This window comes from Trichosurus vulpecula, chromosome 8, assembly GCF_011100635.1.
Source record: "Trichosurus vulpecula isolate mTriVul1 chromosome 8, mTriVul1.pri, whole genome shotgun sequence".
Taxonomy (NCBI): Eukaryota; Metazoa; Chordata; class Mammalia; order Diprotodontia; family Phalangeridae; genus Trichosurus; species Trichosurus vulpecula.
In genome coordinates, this window is record NC_050580.1 from 34,794,070 (window position 1) to 34,818,934 (window position 24,865).

The 24,865-nt window shown below is 45.0% G+C and overlaps 1 protein-coding gene across 4 annotated transcripts in view; it reads right to left on the bottom strand.

Moving 5' to 3' along the window:
- Positions 1 to 12,981: 12,981 nt before the first annotated feature.
- Positions 12,982 to 24,865, bottom strand: part of HMG20A (high mobility group 20A) — a 74,663-nt gene continuing 62,779 nt past the window's right edge. For 3 of the 4 annotated variants that reach the window (XM_036735541.1, XM_036735542.1, XM_036735539.1), the window contains exons 7-10: positions 21,092 to 21,167; positions 19,917 to 20,132; positions 19,224 to 19,366; positions 12,982 to 15,242 (exon numbers count right to left, since the gene is read on the bottom strand). In XM_036735541.1, coding sequence (XP_036591436.1) covers positions 19,230 to 19,366; positions 19,917 to 20,132; positions 21,092 to 21,167 — 429 coding nt within the window. In that variant the 3' untranslated portion in view covers positions 12,982 to 15,242; positions 19,224 to 19,229. Of the gene's footprint in view, positions 15,243 to 17,629; positions 18,310 to 19,223; positions 19,367 to 19,916; positions 20,133 to 21,091; positions 21,168 to 24,865 lie in introns of those variants that run through there. The other variant, XM_036735540.1, reaches the window with a different exon arrangement.

A 24,865-nucleotide genomic window follows, 5' to 3' on the forward strand; every position in this document is an offset into this window, starting at 1 on the left:
GAAATGGAGGGGGAAATGAGGAAAGCAGAAAGAGTCAGCTACTCACAGACCTAGTACCCGAGGGGCAAGAGAGTGCATTTTACTGAGAATCACAAAGGAGGGTACTAGTCTTGCCATTTATTGACTTTGGGTTGGTCCCTTCCTTTCCTCTGGGCTTCAGTTCTATCAAATATGGATGGATGCATATGTGTGTGCGTGCGTGTGTGTGTGTGTGTGTGTGTGTGTGTGTGTGTGTGTAATAGGCAAGTCTCTAAGGTTCCATCCAATTCTTGAGCTGTGATGTGATGGTTCACACTTTGAAGAGACAAAGACCTTGGGCTTCCAATTTCTAGGAAATGCTTCCCAACAGTAGGAGAGCCTTGCTTTGCTTTTTCCCACCATGTTCGTGCTACCAGAAATAGACAGTAGAGGGCGCGTGCTCTCCTGCCTGAGCCAGCAGCTTTCCACACATCTGGAAATGGGTTTTTTACCACATTAACGTGAAATATTCTGGTGTGTGTGTGTGTGTGTGTGTGTGTGTGTGTGTGTGTGTGTGTGCTCACGCCTGCTGGTACACACCAAGAATTCCACTTTCCCATCAGCTACATTTCCCCCTCAAGAGCACTATAGGAATGTCAGGAATTTGCTTGTCAGAGCCCAGAGCCTAGGAGGGCTGTGTCAAAGCTGCTTCTTTGGGGACAGAAGGAAGTGCTTTGAAGGGACCACCTTCGGTTTTAATTCTTTGCCCTTCCCTCCCACAATGGGAGAGGGGACGAAAAGGGCAGGGAGGGTGCGGGAGCGGGGAGCCACACAAGGAAGCAGGGACCCTGTGATCTGCAAAAAAAGAGAATTTACTACTGACCTTCAAGGACCTCTTCCTGAAGCCAATGAATTTTCTCCTCTCATTTTCTAGGGATCTGGGGGGCAGGGCACATAGCATCTGTGAGCATCTCCTTACAGGGGCATCCTGGGGCAGTAGCACCAGAACCAGGCATTTAATTAGAAGATGTAGATGCTAACCACAGTCCTGCTACTTATGGCTGGTGTGACCTTGGAAGGCACTTGCCCAAACTGAAGCCCTTTCTCTGGGCCACGTGGGAGAGGGGAAGGGTAATAAAGGGTAATTAAGTTCCAGCTCAGAGTCACAGGACCACAGAGAGCATCACCGGGCACCTAGAGCTGATGACCAAGGTCATCTAATCCAACTTTTCTCATTTTGCAGATATGGAAACTGAGGCTCAGAAAGTTTAAGTGGCTTGCCTAAGGTCACATAGGTAGTGCTAGAGGTGGGATTTGAACCCAGGTTCTCCGACTTCAGATTCTACCCTCTTTCCAATGCAGTACTTGTAAATATAATAGCAATCATAATCATAATACATTGATGTTTACATCCGTACTTTATAAAGTACTTTATATGCACTGATTCTTTTGACCCTCAAGATAGCCCCCCAATGTGTAATACCACCCCCATTCCATAAAGGAGGGTAGGATATTTGGGAACCAGAATTTGACGGAAGGTTTTCCTCTTTCCAAGTCCAGCATCTTTCTATTATGCTAGAAGACGGTACTTAGGGTCCCCGATTTAGAGCTGAAAGGCACCTTAGAGGCCATTTTCCAGAAGAGGACACTGAAACCAATAGAGGTCACTTGCCTAAGGTCACAGATAATTGGCAGAGCTGGGACAGGAATCTAGGTCTTCTCACCCCCAATCCAGTGTCCTTTCTGGAAAAGCACAGATACTGCAAACAGCTCAGACTTGTCTTCTAGCTGTTGTCTGTCTGACTAACTCCTTTTTCCTCCGTGGGCCTCAGTTTTCCATTCAGTAAAATGAGAGGACTGAGGCAGATAGGTGGTGCAGTGGATCTGGCACCATCCCTGGAGTTAGGAGGTCCTGAGTTCAAATCTAGCCTCAGATATTTACTAGCCCTGTAACTCTGGGCAAGTCACTTAACCCTGATTGCCTCCAAAAAAAATGAGGTTACAATTAATCTCTAGGGTTCCCTCTGCATCTAAAATCCTTCAATTGGAAGAGATGATAGTGAGAGGGGGTTGGAGCTGGAAAGGGGACCCTGTATCCCCCTGGTTGCTATTCTGAGCTGCTTACATAGGCTTAAGAAAGCGGTATGCATTTAAATGTCCACATTTTCCCATCTAAGCCAGCAATCTGTAGTTCTCCTGGCTAAACACATCCGTCTAATATGTTCTGAGAGAAATATGTTATAGTCTTTTATGAACAGAGTGTTAACACCACCCGGAATCAATATTTATACCCAAGAACACAATGAATTCACTTGTTTGCTGCTGCTGCTGTGGTAGTGTAAGACAGAGAATTATTTGCTCAGAGATTGGAGCTTCCTTTATGTTTGCCCCCCAAAGGCAGATGTGGGGCCCTACGAGCCTCAGCTCAGGCATCCCAAAGCATCTCTGTCTCTCAGACATCAGCATGCTGCTTCCTCCCTGGCTGTCCTATTTCTCTTGAGATTTCAAGAGGAAGCCAGAAGCATCAAACGGGGCAGGAATTTTGTAGGGTGGTACAAGACCCAAGACTGAATCCTATACAGAAGAACTGAAATGGATGGAGAGTCACTTCGATAAAGGATTGGAGAGTTGAGGGTGGTCCAGTATTTTATTTCACTGTTTCTTTCTTCATGCAACAAGGTGAATGGTGCAGCTGACCTGATTTCAAATGAATTCTTGGCTCCTGGGATCATGAGGGTGGGGAACGAGGGAAGGGAAGGGATGCTCACTTTCCCTTTCATTCATGTGCAATTTTGTTTTGTGCTGATAGTGGGGTCATTTGGGATGGGATCTTTGTGTCAAGAACTCCTCTGACATGAGGGCCAAGAGTAAGTCTGAGGGATTTTCATGGCACATAGTGCTGACATGGGAAACCTGGGAGAATATACTCATGCAACACTCCAGCAGAGGGGAATCAATTTCCCCTTCGCAAGCACACAGGTCATGGGATTGGAGAAGAATAAATTAAAAGGATGGTGACAAGACAGAGATGATCTATAAAAAGTTTGCCATCTATAAAATGTTGGCATGGGACCAGATGATCCCACAGGTCTCTTCCAAAACATCTATGACTCTTGAATAAACAACAAAAAGTCCATAAAGGGATTTAGGGTAGGAAGAGACCCTGGAGAACATGTGGTCCAATCCTCCACTGGCCAGATGAGGAAACTGAAGGCAGGAGAAATTCAGTGATTTGTTCAAGGTCACCCAAGTGGAAAATTGCAGAGTTAGGACAACCTTAATCCTTCTAACACCAAATCTGGGGTTCTAACCACTATGCCATGTTGTTCTACTTAAAAAGTTATATGTTAATCCCCAGTCACCTCTAAGCCCACATATGAGGACTTCTCTGACCATGGTATCTCCATCTCCCATGCCCACAAGTCTCTGTCTTTGCCGGCTACTCTATTCTGGTCAAAGGCATGGAGGATAACTCTTCTCTCTCCTGACTTCATGCAGTTCCTCATGGTTCTCCCCAGTTCTGTCATCCTAGTCATGCGAGTCAAGGCTAAGCCTCTGGGGTTTGGTAGTTTTTCCAGGCTCACCTCTGCACAACAAGAATCCAACCTCCAGCCCTCATAGCAACCCTTCCTGGTTCTTTTTTCTCTCCTTAGCACCAGGTACCAGCTCTAGCCAGTGCCCTGAGGGCAGGAAGTTGTCATTTCCACCACAGCCCAAGTTGGCAGGGGGGAGCAGAGGAAGAAAGAAGGGAGGAGACAAGATCCCATTCATGGCTTTGGGGATAAACAAAGTGAATCTGAGGCTGAGGCTGCATCATTTCCCAAGGCTACAAATCTCTATGTGGGCTCCTTAAGCCCATTTCCTCTTTTGCTACTGGTTTTCATTGGTCTTAAGTTATTTTACTGCCTTTGGCGGGGTGCTCAGCCCATAACTCGAGGTCCACTATTCATCACTTCTGTGTAACACTTTCTAGATAAAAATTTCCTCTATTCTCCAGTAAATTAAAGTTTTCTTGCAATACAGAACCTAAAGATTCACCTTAATCTTCATAAGAGTTTACAGCTAGAACATAGGACTGGAAGGGACTTTAGAGATATTCTAATCTGTCCATTCTCATTAAACGGAGAAAACTGAGTCCCAGGGAAGCAAACAAAGTGATTTGATCATTGGCACACAGGTCAGAAACTCAAAACCCAAGTCCTACCGCTCTGAATCCACTGCTTTTTCTCTACTCTTCTTACAAGTCTTCATTACCACCACCACCCCCCCCAACAGGAATTAATCTCAGCCTTCTCTGAACTGCTGTGGAACTTTTAATCTCTCTTGACTTTTATCATATTAAATGTTCTCCCCAAGGTCATCAGTGATCTCTTCAGGAATGTTCTCCCTCATCTCTGCCTCCTGACTTCTCTGGCTTCCTTCAAGTCCTTGCTAAAATTCCACCTCTACAGAGAGCCTTGCCCAATCCCTCTCAATTCTAATGCCTTCCCTCTGTTAATTATTTCCTATTCATTTTACTTGTTGCTTGTAATGTTGTCTCCTCCATCAGCTTGTGAGCACCCTGAAGGCAGGGACTTTCTTTTGCTTTTCATTGTAGTGGTACCACTTAGCACAGTGCTTAGCACATAGTAGATAAAAACGGAATAAACACTTCTTGACTAAATTGCAATAAAAAGTCCAACATAGTATTAGCTCCCCTACCAAACTTGAGTGTAGAGATCGATGACCATTACTAATGGATGTATCTCCAAAAGAGCTTTGTACAGTGTGTTAGAGGTGACTTTTTTTTTTAAAAGAACTGTTCATAGACAGTTTCTCAGACAAAGGCCCCTTGTCTAAAATATCTAAAGAACTTTGTCAAATTTACAATAATGAGAATTATTCCTCAATTGATAAATGGTCAAAGGATATGAACAGGCAATTTTTCGATGAAGAAATCAAAGTTATATATAGTCAAATGAAAAAATACTCTAAATCATTATTGATTAGAGAAATGCAAATTAAAACAATTTTGAGATATCGTGTCACACCTAACAAAATGGCTAAAATGATAGAAGGAGCAAGTGACAAATGTTGGAGGGGATGTGGAAAAATTGGGGCACTAATACACTGTTGGTGCAACTATTAACTGATCCAACCATGCTGGAGAGCAAGCAGAAATTATGCCCAAAGTTACTGAACTGTGTATACCCTTTGACCCAGCAATACCATTATTAGGCCCGTTTCTCAAGGTGATCAGGGAAAAATGAAAAGAACCTATAAGTTCTGAAATACTTATTGCAGCTCTCTTTGCGATGGCAAAGAACTGGAAATTGAGGGGATGCCCATCAGAAATGGCTAAACAAATTGTGGTATGATTTGATTGTGATGGAATATACTACTGTGCTGCAAGAAATGATGAGCAGGTTGATTTTAGAAAAACATGGAAAGACTTGAATGAAATAATGAAGGGTGATTATGAGCAGAACCAAGAGAACATTGTATACAGTAACAGCAATATTGTTCAAAGAATAACTGGGAATGACTAAGTTATTCTGAGTACTATAACTATTTAAATCAACTACACAGGACCTAGGAAGGAGAATGATATCCATCTCCGGAGAACTGATAAATAGAGGTATGCATAGTATGGGGTTCTGTCTCTATGTCAAATGCTGGCCTTCTCTAGTCCAGGGTGGGAAGGGAGGGAGGGAGACAGTTCAGAACTTAAAATGTAACAAAAAATTAAATTAAATAAAAAAAAATACAGAACGGCTATTGGAAGCCTATCTTGAATCAGTGTGCTGAGTTAGGTTGGGGGCGCCATTTGCAAAGTGACTGGTAGCTCTGGTTTTTAAGAGTACATAATGGTTACCACTTTAAATGGTGGTCCTTGTATCCATCAGTTAAATGTCTCTAGCCCATTACATGTCCTGCAGAAAAATCTTTACTCTTTAATAGAAATGAGCATGATCCTTTGTCTTACACATAAGATCAAGGCTTGATTAATTCTAGGTCCACTTAGCCCTGGGTTAGCCTTCTTTCTACAGTAAAATTCCCTATTTGCATGGGTATAGTTCACCTTCTTTAATTTATACTTCATTCACCTTAAGTGGCTAAGGTACTTGCTTCTTACAGTTGTACTGCAGAAACTACAACATGCATCCGTTTCTCAGAAATGCCTGGTGAATATTCCTATTACTGTGCTATAAAACTAGTGATAAACAGGGGGTAAAATTCCAGGTTAAGTTGCTAGTGAGAGTTTGGCACCTTGTTTGGAAATGGATGGTTCCTTTTCCAAAATTCTAGATGAGAGACCTTGTATGTTGAACGATGAATGAAGAAGTACTTAGTAAGTATTCACTATGTGCCAAGAATTATGCTAAGCAGAGGAGATACAGATAGAATATTTTGAATACTTGCTCTCAGGCATTGGGGCAGTCAATACACACATAGGAGGGTTTAGCTGCAGGACAGCAGAAAAACCTGATGATATTAAATGTGAAGTGTCAGATGGTAGAGTCCAGGGGTCTGGAGGGCATAGCAGCAGAGAAGATGGTAAGGCCCTGTGGTCCTCCTTCTTACCTGGATTGTAGAGCCCTTAGCACTTTTTAAGTGGGTTTTTGTTTTTCAGTTGTTTTTTTTAAATCGATTTTATTTTCAGTTCCAAATTTTCTCCCTCTCCACCCACCCATTTGGAAGGCAAGAAAAACAAAACTCATTACATATTATGTATAGTCATGCAAAAAATGCTATATTTACCATATCAATGTAGCTATCCCCACCCTCTCAAAAAAAGGAAAAGGAGAAGAAAACATCATTTACTCTGTCTTCTGAGTCCATCAATTCTCTATCTAGAGATGGGCAGCATGTTTCATCATGAGTCCTTTGGAATGATGGTTGGTCATTGTGTTGATCAGAGTAGCTTAAGTCCTTCAAAATTGATTATCTTTACAATATTGCTGTTACTATACATATTATTCTCCTCGTTCTGCGTACTTCATTTTTGTATCAGTTCATATATGTCTTTCCAGGTTTTTCTGAAACCACACCTTTCGTCATTTCTTGTAGCCTGATAGCATTTGATCTCATTCATATCCCATAACTTGTTCAGTCATTCCCCAGATGAGGGGCATCTCCTCTGTTTCTAATCCTCGGCCACCACAAAAAGAGGCACTACGGATGTTTTTGTACACATGGATCCTTTTCCTCTTTCTTTGATCTCTTTGGGGTATAGACCTGGTAGTGGTACTGCTGGGTCAAAGGGTCACAGTTTAATAGTTTGGGGGGCATAGTTCCAAACTGCTTTCCAGAATGGCTGGACTAATTCACAGCTGCACCAATAGTGCCTTATTGTCATTGTTCAGTCGTCTCAGTTGTATCCGACCCTTTGTGATCCCATTTGGGGTTTTCTTGGCAAAGATACTGGAGTGGCTTGCCATTTCCTTCTACCAACAGTGCATTAATGTACCTATTTTCTTACATCTCCTCCAGCATCTGTCATTTTCCTTCTTTGCTATCTTAGTCAATCCTAATGGATATGATGTTTTGATTTGCATTCCTCTATTAGTGATTTAGAATATTTTTTAAAAATGGCTGAAAACCACCTATTGATATCCTTTGATCATTTACCAATTGGAAATGGCTCTTATTCTTGTAAATTTGACTCAGTTCCCTATGTTTTAGAAACGATTCCCTTTTTGGAGAAAATTGCTGCAGTCTTTTCTCCCTAGTATCCTGCTTTTCTCCCAATTTTGCTCCATTGGCTTTGTGCAAAAATGTATGTCATCAAAATTACCCATTTTACCTCCTATGGCCTTCTCTCTTATTTGGTCATGAACTCTTCCCTAGCTATAGATCTGACAGGCAACTTCTTTGATGCTCTACTAGCTTGCTTTTTGATATCATCCTTTATGACATGTACTTGGATCTTATCTTGGTATATGGTGTGTGATGTTGGTCTATGCCTACTTTCTGCCATTCTACTTTCCAGTTTTCCCAACAGTTTCTGTCAAATATTTCATTCTTACCCCAATAGCCGGGATTGCCAGGCTTATTAAAGATGCCCTATGGTTTGAGCCGATACAGAAATTGCAGCTGGGCCAATCAGCAGGTGCTAGTCAAAGGTTACAACATCAGGCATAGAATTAAGAAACATGGTTCAGCAAGGTGGTTGGCTGCTGGAACACCAGGCAACAAGACAAGCACAAAGAGGCATCGTCCTTGGGCTGAGGGTCCATGGCACTGACCAGTTACCAGAGCAAAGGTCTCTGGTGCAAGTAGACAATCAGTAGTAGTCAGGAAGGGGACTATTTGATCACTTCTTCTGTCTTTAACATAGCTCAGACCTCAGCACTCAAGCCACCTGACCTGCCTCTCTTGCTTCAGAGTTCTTGCTATTTCATGAGCTTCGAGAAATGACATAAATGTTGTATGTCTAAGAGAGCGGTGGGCCTGCCATCTTACTAACTGTTCAAGCCAGGGTAAGTCCCCTCTCTGGGCCTAATGACTCTGGGCTAAGATGTAGAGGGAGGACCTGCATAGATTTTTGTTGTTTGGTCCTTTCAGTCGTGTCTGATTTAGGGTTTTCTTGGCAAAGATATTGGAATGGTTTCCATTTCCTTCTCCAGGTCATTTTACAGATGAGGAAACTGAGGCAAACAAGATTAAGTGACTTACTCAGGGTTGCCCAGCTAGTATCTGAGGCTGAATTTGAACTCAGGTCTTTCTGACTCCAAGCCTAGCACTGTGGTGTCACCTAGATGCCCAGACATCATAGATGCATCAAAGTATTGAATTACTGCGTATCTCTGATGAGGTTCCTATTCCTCCCTATTACATGGGCCTGGGACTCTTCCTCTTTTCATTTATGTCCTCCTCTGAGGATGGGGGCAGGGCAGGGGGGAGGGGAGAGGTGGTGTTACAAGGACCTTGACAACTAAGAAGGAAGGTGTGATCATTCGCCTTTGGAAAAGGATCATAAAAGTTAGGTTTAGAAGGAACCTTAGTGATCACGTACCATTCAATTCTCCTATACCCTCCCTGGGTGCCCATTTTCCAGATGAGAAAATCGAGGTAATGTGGTCCAGAGAGAGTAATTTCTCTGATTGAATTCAGTTAGCAGTCCTTCCACTCATGCTAAGTTGTCTCAGATTTGGGATAAGCCAAGTACCCAGGGAACACTTTGGTCCTTACAAAAATGTTAATGTTCTTAAAGTGTGATTAAAATTTTTTTTTGGGGGGGGGGAGCCTATGTACTCTCTCCTTTTCCCCTTCCATCCAACAAATCCAGGAGAAGTGTAAAGAGTTTGACTGCCGGGACCAAGCCGCCTTTCATCTCTCTTCTTCCTCCTTGAAGACAGCACTGAGAGGCACCATTGGCAGGAAACCATGTGCTGACTCTGCAAACACTTTCAGCTGGGCTGGCCACATGGCTTGCTTTACCTCTTTACTTGTGATACCAAACACATTTTCAGTCAAATTTCTTTAGCATCAGCTTCCTATTAGTTATCCCAAGATTTTCCAAGTACAAAGACACGGAGAGACTGTACACATGCACACAAATGCAGCCTGTTGCTCTGTGGCAGCTGATCTTGAGTTTTCAGGGTCTGACTTGATCTGATAGTTCAGTGAATAGCCTGAGATTTCAGAGACCTCTCCATGTGGAGATCAATACCTATGCCACCCATGATCCCAATTTTGTAACCACAGGGCAAGCCTTGGCTTCTGTAAGAGGGGGGCAACGATCCTGTGCTGCCCCCTCACTGGACCATATCTGCGTGGTACAAGCATGAGCTCCTGCTGCCCTCAGTTTTTACTGGCTTAGTAACTTCCTGTACTGATGTACACAACGCCTCCCCAGCTTACAGGTGTAAGAGATCTGCCAGGGGCACCGAGAGGTTTGGTGCCTTGCCCACAGGTGCTCGACCACCACGTGCCTGAGGCAAGGCTTGGGCCCAGGCAGGACTTTGGAATATACCAGGGCTGGATGAACCTATGCTGTCTCGTTCACATCAACAACTATGCTCACTTCCATCAGTAGTGCTGGTCTTTAATCCTCATCGATTCACAGCACCGGAGAAATGGAAAGGGCCTTTCCAGTGCAGTCAGAGGATGAGAAGCCAGGTGAAGAGATTGAGGCCCAGCAGAAGTGAAGTAGGAACCAATCGGCCCTGGTCATTTGGGCGGAGCTTGATGATGTCAAAAACCCTATAAGAGGGGAGAGGACAGCTTGAAGATTCTCTTTCCTTTTCCGGTTTGAGCCAGCGACAGTTACAACGACAGTTACAGAGGCAGTTACGACAGTTACGTCAGTTTCAGTTACAGACACAGACACAGCTGAGGCAGGAGCTGCCAGTAGCAGAGCTGATCTACGGGAGGAAGCTGAACAAAGACTTCAGGCCAGTGGGTAATCTTATTACCATCGAGGGGGAAGCATGATTTTGCTTTACGCAATCATGCTTCTCTGTAGCCTCCTGGTTACTCTTGCAAGGCGTACTTATTGGGCCTGGAAGATTTTGATCAACATATCAAAATGGGGCTTCTGGTTCATGGGTTGGTTACTGTGGAGCCTAAATAAATGTTTTGATTCTTCTGCCTTCTACTTTGAGAGTTTCTTATATCCGGCGGTTCCGAACCTTTCAGACATGTTTATGATCCTCTTTGAGATTATAAACTCTGCCCTCCTGATACACTGGGGTACATCAGCGGCAGAGTCAGGACTAGGACGCAGGGGTCCTGACTCCAAGTCCACTGCTCCTTCCACAACCCCACACTGCCTCTCTATGCCTAGGTCACCTTCTAGGAGTGAGGGATCCCTCCAAACGTGCACCCCGCCCCACCAAGATGGCTATCAGCCCAAGATGCCACTCCAACCACGTGAGCGACACCTTCAAAGCCTTAGTAGCGACTATCCACGTACTTGTTCAAAGTGGAGAGAATCCATGAAGTGTGTATGAAGAAGCCTGGCTATCCTCAAGGAAGAGGAAGTCACAGCTCCACCTTTCACTAAACACACTTACACACATTCCACTGCAAGCTCCTGGACAGCAGGGATTGGAGTTTCTTTTCCTTTGGGGGCGGGAGCTGGCCTTGTTTTTGTGTATTTGTCCCTCCAGCGCTCAGAGGGCCTGGCACTGTGGATGCTTGACAAATGCCACACACACGGAGGGAAAAGCCCGGTTCTGTATACCACTGAGGCACTGGCCCAGTGCTGAGCGTGCTTTCCAACCTCCCTTTCGCCATCTTTGACAATCCCCCATCACTGTACCAGAGCTGAAATGTCTACTTGTCAGCAAATGTACTCAAGGAAAATAGACACAACTTCCCAATAAACCAAACATAAAACTGAAGACAAAAGAGAGGGAAAGTATGCTAAGAATTGTTATCTCCTGGTTCTCAGCTATCTCATCCTGCTTTCTAAGGTATGGCGCTGCGCAGTTTATTTTATTTATTTTTGTTGTTGGTTTTTTTTTTTTGGCAGGGCAATTGGGGTTGAATTGCCCAAGGTCCCACAGCTAGTACATGGTTCTAAGGTATGGCGCAGCACAGTTTATTTATTTATTTTTGTTGTTGGTTTTTTTTTTGGCAGGGCAATTGGGGTTGAATTGCCCAAGGTCCCACAGCTAGTAAGTGTGTAAAGTGCCTGAGACCAGATTTGAACTCAGGTCCTCCTGACTGCAGGGCCGGTGCACTACTCACTAGCCACCTAGCTGCCCCAGCACAGTTTATTTTAATGGCTAGTCTAAAGAGTTTATCAGGGCAGACTCAAAAAAACAAACAAACCCACCACCCAGATTAAAATCCCTTCCCTTTTTGACAGGAAATCCGGCATGAGGAATAGGAAGTAGCAAAGCCTATCCCAGTCTTCCCCATCCCAGGAGAAGCATTACCACAGCGTTCTAATTCAACAGCTGCAGAGCAGTTAAGGAAAGAGGGGGAACAACTGGCGGAAATGTTACTGCTTGTTTGTGTTGATTTTAAACCAAACATTACTGGCCACCAGCTGTTGATGGGTGGCTGGAAACACCAACTCAGAGGGAAGCTGGCCTCCTGCCTTGAATGATGAACTCTTCGTGGTTTCTGGAGCAATGTCACACAAAGACTATTTGTTAGCTATTTGTGCAGGTGGGGGTGGGGGGTGTATTCTGACCTTGCCAGCAGTCAACAAGCAAACAGGCTTGGAATGGAGCTGGTGACCAATCTTAAGACACACCCAGCATCCCCTCCACTGGGACCACAGGATTTACAACTGGCAGACACTTTAAGGACCAACTCTTCTCGTATTTCAGATGGGGAAAACTGAGGCCCAGAGACCAAATGACTAGCAGAGTCCAGAGCTGAACCCAGGTTTTCCTGTACCAAACCACATTCTCTTCCCACTATCCCCTGCTGCCTTCCATCGTGGGGGTGGGTCAGCAGAGAGCAAGAGGCCGAATACTGGACACTGGAAAAAAAGAGAGCTGACCACTACTAACTAATTATAGACCTGAACGCTATCCTTACTGAACAGCCTCTGCACATGCCTCTGAGGCAGGTAGGGTGAGAGCAGCATAGCACATGTGGGATCCCCCAAACTCACGGGAACCTAGGATTAGAATCCAGGTCTCTACTCCCAGGACTTTCAACAACACACATGTGAAAGCTGCCCATGAATTACTCACAGAAAGCTCATTCAGCCTGGTGCTTAGGAAGCACGTGTCTTAAACACTCTGATCCATCAGAAGGACTCTGACAGCGAGACTGAATCTAGTCATCAACTTCGCAAACAGCAGACTTCACTTTCTCAACCTAAACTTTGGATTTTTACTACTACATTAAAATGAATTCTGGCTCATTACGTTACTTTTATCCATTAAAATAAACAGAATTCACCAACAGGTTAAGACACACTTTGAATAAGCAATTGGTAAAATGAATGCATTACTGCTTCTGAAGGCACAACAGGGCTGCGTGATTAATGTAAAGTTGACAAAGTCTCAGACAAAAGGCAGCACTGGTAGGATTTCACTCATTAAAATGCAGGGAAGTTGGAATCAAAATGGATTCAATGTTGAAAAGTTTTAATGAAACAAATGTCAAGCAAGCACATCAACTTCTAATGAACAAAACAAAGAATATCTAGAAGCGTAATTACAAAGACACTTGTACAGAAAGCTTGGCATTTCAAGCACTCCAGACACAGGGACAAGACATGGATTTTTCTCTTTACTTCAGAAAACACCTTTTGACTCCCTGCCCCCAAAGCTGCCTCTTGTGGCAGGTTTTTTTTTTTTTAAACATGGAGGTTAACAATTCATATCTTGACAAGAAAAAAACACAACAAAAACAAAAGTTTTCCTAATAAAGAATGGTCACATCTGTGTCACCAGGAAACAGGAACCAGGGCTCAAGCTCTGCTGACATCTCTGGTAGTTTTCAGTGTTGGGGGAGGAAAGGGATGAGAAGGAAGGACATTGAATTTGCTCCAAAGCACCTGACAGCCTACCTAAGAGAGCTGGCTGGGTTTGTAACTGCATGTGTGCATAAGGTTTCTAGGGGTGGCAGTTTCTTTGCATCACTGATTCTGTAAACGCTTCATGTCACTGTTCTGCCCACACCCTACCCCTAGCTGGGGCAATGATGAATTCTGCCCTAAGGTACAGCTGCTCTGGGTCACAAAAGCACTGCTAAGGAGGTTTCACAACAATCAAAGCTGGGGCACTAGAAAGGGATACTGCCCGGAGGCCAGAGGTGTGCAGAGACCACATACCTGAAGGAAGGCCCAAAGCTCTAAGGAAGCCTCTGTCATCCTCCTGGAGTGAGTCTCTTACAAGGGGTGTGGGGAGGAGGGGTGAGATGACAGAAGGGAAGGAGCAGTTCAGTTACTTGTAAGTCACAAAATTCAAGGCTGGCTAATGTTTACATGACTAGGCTAGGCCATGCTGGACTTCCACTTTCTATCACTGAATGGCTGGATTGTGTGAATGGGGCATGTTAAGTATGCTCCCATTTGATTCTTTAACTGGGTCACCACGGCCTAAGTACTCACCACTTACTGCCAGTTTATGGGCCATGCCATACAAATCTAGCTTGGTCCTTAGATAACAGAGACAGTCTTTTACAGGTTATGAACACAAAGTCTAAGCTGCTTGGTGGTGGTCTTTTTCAAGCCACAATGAATAGGGCTCTCAATGCCACATTACGTAAGGGGGTGGGGTGGGGGGGGTGGGGGTGTGTGTGTGTGTGTCTCTCTCTCTCTCTCTCTGGGGGGCATCTGTTTCTCAAGAGATTAAAAACCAACAGGTAAATGATGCACTGGAAAGACTAGCTAGTGGAATGCCAAGATCTGAGAACCCCACATTGGCACCCTTGCAAAGTTCCCCGGTTCCTTTCACTGGAATGCCGTGTGGAAGAGTGGCCACAATCAGCTGGCCCCTTGTGCTTCGGTGAGTGACTGAGGTAAGCAGGTGGAAACCCTTATCTGGTTGGCCCTGCAGATAAGAAACAAATCACTTCGGGGAGAGAACAGGAGGCTGGCCCTTCTGTATCAGTTTGTTTTCTAAGGCTACAGATGGAAGGTGAAGGCAAGGGAAATTCCTCCATACATTTGTCAGCATAAGAGTCTGTGTTGAATGAGGAGAGATTCTCTTTGTAAATGAGGGGTCTCCCATCTGAGTCCATAAATCAGCACAAATAAGAGAAGCAGCAACATCCTCATCTTCCATGCTTTCTTGACACCACTAACCTTCTCCTTGGTCATAGTGTTCCCTAAAAAAGGAGGGTGACGGAAGCCCTACGGGACCCGGAACACCGCATACACTTGGGAAAGATGGCTAGGAAACCAACTCCAGCCAGAAGCCAGAGAGGACAAAGATGACAGCAACACATGGTCTCCACATTGCAGCAGGCTGACATGTGAGGGAAACTGTGTCTGCCAAGGAGGAGAAGCTCTCCTGTGAACCATGGCAGACTGGCAATGGTGATGGAAGCTTAAAAACAGAAAGTGACTGGAATGGCCCTGGGGGCAGGGCAGAGAAACCCATTCTGTGTGGCTCCAGGATGAATCTTGCCTTTTCTCTGCAACAGAAACTGAAATGAGAGGAAGCTGAGGCCCTGAGAGCCCTGGGCACTCTGAGGGCCTCAGCAAGGATGAGCAGTGGAAGGGGCGTCCAAATGCCCCTCGGGATGCTCCGATGGCTTTCCAGGGGTGGGGGAGGCTGGAATGCATGCACGGGTCCCTTCCACCCCCAGGCAGTCTCTTTCTATCATGGCTTCTCATTCCTCACAAGCGGAATCACTTGCAGAACATCTTGGAGCCACAGCACCTGTGGACAAAGCCAAGGAAAACATGGCAAAGGGTGAGCATCTCTTGGGAAGCAGGCTCTGTGCCTAAAATGCTGGTTTCTTGTTTTTCTGGGAAAGTAAATAGGAAAGGGCAAGGTGAATAAGACTCCAAGGCTGGATAAGCCAGAGGTACTTGTGTCAAGGTATTTGTGGCAGTGTTTCTATGCGTGGTATGACCGTGCCTTTGTATAAGGGCAGTGGGGATACTCAAAAGGTTAGCCTGAGGTCACCTACAATGGGAGAAAAGCTGCCCACAGGGACTGGGTCCAGGGATCTAAAATTAGGATGGCGTCTCAGTCCAAAGAATGTGTGGTCTACACCAACTCCAGCTTCCTCCAGCTATAAATGTACCTTATGTCTGAAAATAGACGTTTCTTGGGTGCACATGATCTAAAATAAGTACTGTATAAAACTTCATATGAACATGCACTGCAATAAAAACAAAATCACAGATACTTTGACAATCTGTACCAAAGGGGCAACAAATAAATATTTAACCATTCCAATCATCTGAAATCAGGCCATTGATCCATTTGGCCATGTTCCCAAAACTGGGTCACTGCTAGGGTCAGCCTCCGCACTCTCCTGCTCCAAGCCCACTGCCCTCTGGGTCCCAGGGAAGCAGGAAGAGGGTGCCCGGCCCCACCACGTCCTCCCTTTGTGCCCCCGGGCAAAGTGCTTCAGCCTCTAACTGAGCACTACTTGTGTCCTGCTAACCTCACACGACTAATATGGGGCAGCTGACATCTCTATGACGTTTTAAGGTTTTCAAAGTGCTTTACGTCTCATTTTAAGTCTGACAACCACACAGCAAGGTAGGCACTATCAGCATCATCTCTGTTTTACAGATGAGGAAACTGAAGTACAGAGGGGAAGGGGCCTGCTCATGGCCCAGGCGGTGAATGTCTCAAGGAGGACTTCCCCTCGGGTCTTCCCGACCCCCAGATCCCTGCTTTCTCCCATGCTGCCCTATCACCTTCAAGTGTTAGAGAAACGTGAGCTACTCCAGTGACAGCTAACGTCTGTGTGCTTATAAAAACACACCAAATGAAGCTGCCATCAGAAATGCTAGGTTCTCCCAGAAGCCCTTGTCAATAACCTTCTCTCTAAGGCCTTTGATGCCACTTTGTGATTCAACACCTCGGATACGCTTGACCATGCAGCCTGCCCCGTGTGGTTGTCTGGGGGCTCCCTGAAGGCCAGGCCCTGTCCTACGGAAACCTTCCATCTTGCCTGGGGTCCACTATCTCTAGTACTTAGTCCTTCTGACTTTGTCCTCTATTGAGAACCTACACTTTTCTGTGGTCCATAGCTTTTCTCCCATTTCATGTGGTGAAAAGGTACAAGATTAAATGTCAGGAGACTGGGGTTCACGTCCTGCCTGATGGAGGCTGTGACTTTACATGCATGCTATTTTTCTTCTCTGGGCCTCAGTTTCCACCTTTGTAAAACAAGGGGATGGGCCTACCCAGGGTCTAAGATGTCTTCGCAGCTCTGGTGTCCCGATTCTATGATGTGTCTGGTCTTACACACCATTTACTTCCCTTCACTCACGAGCTCCTAACAGTGGATGAAACCTCTGCCAAGCTAGTGTCAGAGTAATTAATTGCACCATGAATGCTGGGGACATCAGGCCTAGCTGTCTGTACATATTTGTATAATGAGGCCAAGCTAGAATTAATCACAGTCTTTGTAATTGTCTCATCTGACAGATTTGGGGGTGGGGAGTTGGGGGTGGGAGTGGAGACAGCTATTCTTAGTCATATTTGAGTGGCCAGAGGCTAAAAATCCATAGTGGCCTAACAGTTCATAATTTCATCTCAAAACATTCGTGGGTAATACCTTGCAAAATTAAGCTTCTTTGGGTTTTCTATGGCATCCTCCAGGGTAGTCGCCACGCTGGCAACACCAATCAAACAAAAAGTGGTTGGTCCCTGCCCCCCTCCCTCCGGCCCACAGTAATTGCCCTACGAGGACTTGAGGAGAGATGGTATTATCAATTATTGTCTTTTTTCAGAATCTCCCACCTCTCTCTTTTTAAGCTTACAAGTATGCTAATTGAAAACACCGTGTGAAAATGAGAAGGATGATGAGCTCCTGAAAATCCCAGGGTTGGATTTACAAGCTGTTCCCTTCCGAAGCAGTGGTGATAATGGAACTTCTTGATTCTACAGGGAGCCCAGGCCATTTCTTTGAAGAACAGTCAGTTCCATCTGGCTACTCATCGCAAGGACAATAAGCCTTTCCCCATCAAAGCCCAGGTGAGGATAAAGTGCAACGAACTGTGTGGTTACCAATACAGGGCAGGGCCAGAGAGGATGGACATGCCTGCCTTTGCCTTTGCCAACAGTCACTGCCCCATCAAACATACAACCAGGGATTTTTATTTTCTTGAGTACACATGCTGCTCAAGGCCCAGTCCTGCAAATGGAACACACTCACATATCTGGCAAGACAGTAAGACTCAAACCTCCATTTCAAAGTGGCAAACTGGAAACCTCAGCTTAACTCGCAGTGTCAATGTGTACAGAGTGTGGTCATTAATTCCAGCCCATGCAGTGTATGGTTGGACCCAAAGTCTCTCCCATTATTCCTATGTGGGGGATCTGGAATGTATTACTAAGGGAATAAACCAAAAGCCTGGCCAGGCTGTTGGAAGGCTGGGGAAAGGGTCCCTTGACTCCATGGCTTCCACAAGAGGTACAGTGGCAGACATGCTACATGGGGAATCAGAAGCCCTGGGTCCAAATCTGTTTGACCGTGGGCGAAGTACTTCCCCCTTCTGTGACTGTTTGTAAAATGTGGGGATTCTAAGAATCTGAAGATGGAAAGCTCAGAGGAACCTTACAAATCCCTGAGGCCATTTCATTTTAGAGGAGGAAAAAAACCTGTGTCTGACTGGGGGTGGGGGAAGGCACACAGTTGAGGAATCTGCCTCTTGGCACACTGGTGGCATGTTGGGATCTGGATCCAGAAGGACTGCAGTCTTTGTCCTACTATACTCCCCTGTGCTCTGATGGATGAATGAAGAGCAGTTCAGAAGCTGACCTACCAAAGGTGAGAGAAGAGGAAAGTGGCAGGGCAGGATCCAAGCTCAGGGCCACAGATAGCTAGCCCAGGGCTCTTCCTCCCACAATTCTGACCTGAGGGGTCATCAAGCTCAAGAAGCTGCCATCCTGCTCCTAAGAGTCAGGAACTTTGCAGTAAGACCTTTCTTAGCCCTGTTTTAATCACTGGTATTGCTATTCAGTCATTTCAGTTGTGTCTGATCCTCCATGATGTCACATGGGGTTTTCTTACAAAGATACTGGAGGGGTTTGCCATTTCCTTCTCCAGCTCATTTTACGGATGAGGAAACTGAGGCAAACAGTGAAGTGACTTGCCCAGGTAATACAGCCAGTAAAGTGTCTGAGGCTGCATTTGAACTCAAGTCTTCCTGACTCCAGGCTCGGCGCTCTATCCACTGCCCTACTTTAATAATAACTAAGATTTTCTGGACTTTGCTAAGCACTTTCCAATACAATCATGCTTGGTCCTCAGAACAGGTCTGTGAGGCAAGTCCTCCAAGAACTATCCCCATTTTACAGAGAAGGTTCAGTGACTTGCCCAGGGTCACACAGCTACTAAATGTCTGAAGCAGGTCTCAGACTCAGGTCTTCCTGACCCCCAAGTCCAGAGTTCTCTCTCTTAAGCTGGGCTGAAGTTCCATTTTAAGAATAAGGCTCATACGCTAACAACACCAAAAACGTTCAGAGGGATGGCTGCATTCTATCTGGTAATAAACTTATTTCCCCCCAACACTAGTCACTAGACATTGTTCAAAAAAGGCAAAGAAGCTTTTTCCCTTCCTCTAATGAGCTGCTTACTCTACTTGGAGCTAATCTGCTTAGGGGGCTTCAATTTCTCCTACAAACACAGTTCCATTTGGGAATATGAGGCTGACACCACAAAAGAACACTTACCAGTCACTAGCGATCAAGCCTGTTCACAACCTCTCGAACTGTGGCTATGAAGTTTTCATTGTCCTGGGGATTAGCTAGGATAATACTGTGCAGCCTGTTCATGTACGAGTCAATGGTATCCACTGTGGGGGTCTCTCCACTTCCTGAAGTTGGGAGAAGACAAGAAAAAGATGGGAAAAAATGCGGCTCCCCAATTAACCATAAATTTCAGGTAAAGGCAACAACAGTAAGGAGCCCTGACATGGCCTGCATCACAAAGATGATTAGCCCCAAGGCCAAGTCAGAGAAGGCAGCTGAGGAGCAGCACAGGTCAGCAGCACCCCCAGCCTTTTACTGGGATCACTTACACAGCGAAGAAAACAGGAAAGTGTCTGAGGAATAAACAATCACCTCTAAACCAAAATAATGCAGAGAAATTACCCATTTGGGATTTATATGCTCCAATCTAGAATGCTTTGTAGATCCCCAAGTTCAGAAATAGGGATAGAATTACTGAAGTCATAATGGAGGTACACTAGCCATAATTACACTAAGGCCTGAGTTTCAGATTTCTTTTTAGATAATTTTTTCAGTCCTCTCTTCTTTCATTTGCTCACTTTCTTCTCAGCAGATCTCTACAAAGAACCCCACAATGACCACCACCACGATTCCCAGTGAGTTCCAGCAGTGGCTTAGTTGGTGATAAGTTCTCACCAGGTAGCGGCACCCCCGCGAAGCTGCTGGTCAGGGCCTGCCGCAAGGTCTCCAAGTGCTGCTGCAGGACCGTGTTTCTGCTCCGCTCCTGGAGCACGTCCACCTCCAGCTTCTCCACAGCCGTGCGCATGCTCTCCACATGCTTCTGGAGGGCTGCATTCCTCTCTTCAAACTCCATGTTGGATTTACGCAGCTGTCGCAGCTCCGCTTCTCGGGCTGAAGACACCCAATCCGCAATCCCAGAAAAAGAGGACAGGATGTGTTATCTTGAGAAATCAGGTATGACTTTCACAAGCTTCTGCAAAACTGATTTGAATTAAGATACGTTTAACTTGACGTTATTTCATTATCCCCGTTCCTTTTTTACTCTGCTTACAACTTTATTTACATAGGAATTGTTATCAGCTATCTTTAATGTCTCCCTTATATTTACATTTTTATATATAAGCTTATATTTGAAAGGTAAAGAAACTGTACAACAAAACTGGAAGAAGTAACTTGACTTCAACTAAAGAAATGATTACATAAAAATAAAATTTAACTTAGAAATGTGGTGTTCTCAATATGGTGACCACCAGGGTTCAATACTCCTCTACCCTCAGGGCCATCAAATATAGCAAAGCAGGTGTCTGGGCAGGAGGGAATGAGTAGTTATTCACTTCAGGAACTAGGGTGGCTTCCCCACTCTCCCAACATTGTATCACACAAAGCTTCCTCCCCCACCAAGCAAGCCCCACTGCTCCATTGCCAGGAGTAACTGCTCAGAGGCCTCCCAAGCCACAGTTCTGGAATAAACAGTATCCTGATTGTTTTTAAGCTCAAGTTTAGATAATGATTCTGGCTACAAAATAAGTCTGGGCCATCCTACTTATGTGGATTCCTGAAATGGGAATTAGTGTGCAGCAGAACAAAACTACTGCTATACTTCCCCTCAAAAACTTAGGGCACTCGTTTTGTTATTCACTTTGACTCAGATTCAAACCCCGCTTTCTTATGCCGCCTTGAATGTGAAAGGTTGGGGGACAGAGAAGAAGCTGTGTGGTTTCCCAGGGTGAGAAGTGAGACCTTACTAGCCCTGCTTTCTAGGCCCCATGAGAGCATACAAAGTCCTCCGCTTTACTCGGGACTGCTATCCACAGACTGAGGAATCAAACCCGGGAAGCTGAAGCAATTACCTTTACTGTGGTTGAGGAATTCTTCTGTGAATATAGGTATATCAAAGACAGACCTTTCTTTCACATCTACTTCCTTCTGTGGATCAGAGATGGAGAAGGAATTAAATTCAGGTAATTCTTAGCAACAGCTAAGTAAAACAAAAAGGCTTGCCAACAAAATGATCCTGGGTGTACAACATCTTCCCTAAAGAAACCAGAGCAGGAAGAGGGATCATCTGGAGAGCCGGGGCCTTGGAGACATGTCAAGAGGAAAGTGAGTCTAACAAATTGTGATCTCAATAACAGAAGGATATTCAGATTTTTTTTTAAACCTGAATTGGACTTACATGATGGCTTGGATAGTTTAAATATTCAGTCCTCTCAGGTGTTCAACCAGATAATAATAAGCCTTAAAATCTGAATATGTATTTCCCTAATAAAGGAAAGAGGTGAGAATTTAGAAGCCTTTCTAAGCTTCAATAATGAAATAGTTCTGAAAGAGGGGATATTGGGAAGGGAAGGGATGGAGAAAGGGAAATTAAACATGACTTTTCAGCTGCTTTTGATGGTTGTGTAAAAACATTCTCTCCGTGAATGTCTACTTGAGTTCTACAAAGCAGACAGGCACATTAAGTAACATCTGCCTATTGTGCTACAAACCATGGTACTTCACAGAGAACCACTGACTTCTAAGGATGTGATCCCCTGAAGACGTTCACCCCCGCCCCCCAAATTTGGGCACTTTTAGCTTTCCTTCCAACCTCCTTGGAAGAACTAAATACATTTCAATTTTAGTTAATTCAATTCCTTGTGGGCTTACTGTGTGCAGGGCACTGTGCTCATGAGGGAAGAGATAGAAGGATATGACACATCGTCCATATTCTTAAGGAGCTTGGAATCCAGTAGGGGAACCAAAACACTAAGAGAGAGAGCTATACTTTAAGATTTTTCATGATTTTGGACATTAGAGAGGTTCCTCCCAAAAGGGCAGTTAGTGAAGGAAGACCACTGAAGATGTGGAGATCAGTTCCTGGATGAGGCATTCTGAGTAGGACTTTGGAGAATGAGCACGGATTTACCAGGGTGGGGGAGAGGAAGGGAGGACATTACAGGCACTAAGAATGGCAGGATTAAAGAAAGGCCTGAAGGTAGGAAAGCACAAGGCATGGTCGAGAGGCAGAAGGTGGTTCAGTTTGGGCTGACCTGATTATGTGGAGAAGACAATGAATGGACAGAAACAGTTAAGTCAAAAGAGAAGGATTAGAAGAAACAGAATCAGCTAGGCTCTATGCCAGGTGAGTCTAAGGGGCTACAGGGGAGATCAAGGGGAGAGAAGATGTAGATGCAGCTTGAAAGGGAGGTTTGGGAGCCATCTGAAACGGAGAAGAGGTTAAAGCTGGGGGACTGACTGAGACTGATGAGAACCTGAAGAGGTGAAAGGTAAAGAGACATTTTAAAATTATCTTTAAACGCAAGAAAGCCAAAGATGAGGAAGTAACAAAGACGGAGACCTAATGAACTACTGAAGACAAAACATGGACTCATCAAGGGTCCCTGCAATGTTTTTTATAATGCTTCTTAGAGAGCAAGTTTAAAGCAAGTAGTTTAGGGAGGCTTCCAGTGGAGATTTAGGCAATGAATTTTACGTGGGAATCATTAAGAATACACATTTATGAAGAGAAAAACCAATCTCCTTCGAAAACCTTGTTTTTTGATGCCCACCCCCAAAAGGAGTCAACAGACTGCTTGCAGAAGAGAATGGTGCTGAAAGAGACTATCTCTGAAGCTTCCGCAGCATCCAGCACCATGTGGTCATCCTTATAAAAACGTTTGAAGCACTCTTGCTACCTCGACAGGGTTGTATACTGCAGCACCAAGTGTGATTTGATGTCTGGTAGAAATACTGCGTAGAGAGGAGCCTGCAAGGGAGGGCATCATAGCTTGAGAGTGTCAGGCAACCAAGGCCCGCTTCTCAGGGGCTGGTCAGGGTAGACGGTCTGCCCTTTGGTAGCATGCCCACAGACATAACTGGCTACATGGGACTGAACAATCAGTCCTGTTTCCCTAGGCCAACTATCAATGAGCATTTATTATATTTAACTTTGATCCTGAGACCACCCCCCCCTCCCTTTTACATGGGGGTGGGAAGAGAAAGTCACTGTTCCTAAAATTGGTTAAAAATAAAGCAAAGTCGTACCACCAAGAAGCCATCGTAACACACAAAGCATGCTGAAACTCAGGCCAGTTACTAAAAACCTTCAACTGAAGCATTAGTGAAGGTGGAGAGAGTGACACTGAGGAGCTCTGAGGCCACGTGCCAGTGGCTCCCCACCATCCCTTGCCTTCCTTTGCTGCCCAAACTCTGAGTCACTACAGAAAAACTCTCAAAGTACACAGCTCCTAAAATATGAATCAGACGGCACTCTAAAGAACCAAGAAGGAGGCCATATGTCAGATAGGAAAAAGAACCTCATCACTTTATAGTCTGGTCTCAGTCACATTCATTTCTCCATTCTGTGCATGCACCTCCCATGTTAATGTCCCACCTTGATCCTCATAGACTTAGGCCTTAGTCAGGTCCTCTCTTTACTCCTTCATATAGTGGTAGGTGAGTGTTTCATGAAGGCACCTAGGGGCCTCAGTGGCAACCGCCCAATCCTTAGAGGGAAGGCAGGCCTGCTTCCCTTTGCCTAGATGTTGCTCCTCACATTAAGGTAGTGAGGCACTTGGCTCTCCTCACTGACAGAGCCTGGTTTGGGCTGACAACTATCTAAGAGCAGGGGACAGTATATGATGCAGATGCAATTCACACCGTCCCTTGGTCCGGATTCTTGAAGTACAAAATAAGAAACATTAAAGCAATTAAGTGAAACTGTTCAGTCTCTAAAAGGCAACGGAGAAATTCTACTTAACGGAAGAGCGGTAATGAAAGCCATCAGCACTCTTCCATTAGTGAGTACATTATCCAGCATGGAGAGGATCCTCTTGGGGGCCTGGATGTACTTAAGCTGCTCCAAGGATTGCTCCAGGGATTAAAATCATACGGATCTGATTACCTCTTCATTGAAAAGGCCTAATTTGTTCAGGCTGAGTGTCATTTTGTCATTTCTCATAAATTAAAGGAGAAATAAAATTATTGTTTCTATCTTGGTCTTCACATGAGATGACACTTTCAGGGAGTAACCCTATAGCACTCCTGGGTCTTCCAAGCTGGCATTTAATCTGAGAGCAGCCAGAACATCTCAGGCTTTAGGTTTTCAACCTGGATCACGTGGGAGGAGGGCAGAACAAAGGTCTTTGGGAGCTGCATGGCTCGCTGTGCCTGAGTACCAGGGCCAGACTTCCACAAGGCATGCTTTAAAGACAGCTTTGGTCAGACTGGAGCATGCAGCTCACCACTCGGCAGCATGGCCCTCGGGTAAAGGTTTCTTTGGCTTTGCTACACAGCTCTTCGGCTCTCTGGTTTGCATCTCAGTGATGGCTTTTCAAGAACTCAAGAGTGAGAGTCTAGCTTCCTCTTCTGAACTGCCCTGTCCCACCACAGAAGGGACTTGTTATTAGGTAAACTCACTAGTGTACCTCTCAGGGATCTAGATATACTTTAGCTCACTAGATTGTTTGAATCATGTCAACTATTAAAGAGAAGCAACGTGCCCAAATGAGAGAAGTGTTAGTCCTGCTGTACTCTGCCATGGAGGTTATGGATTCAGTTTGAGGAGCCACATTTTAGGAAGGCCAATGACAAGTTGATAAGTATGCAGAAGAATACCAGAATGGTACAGGGCCTGAAGAACC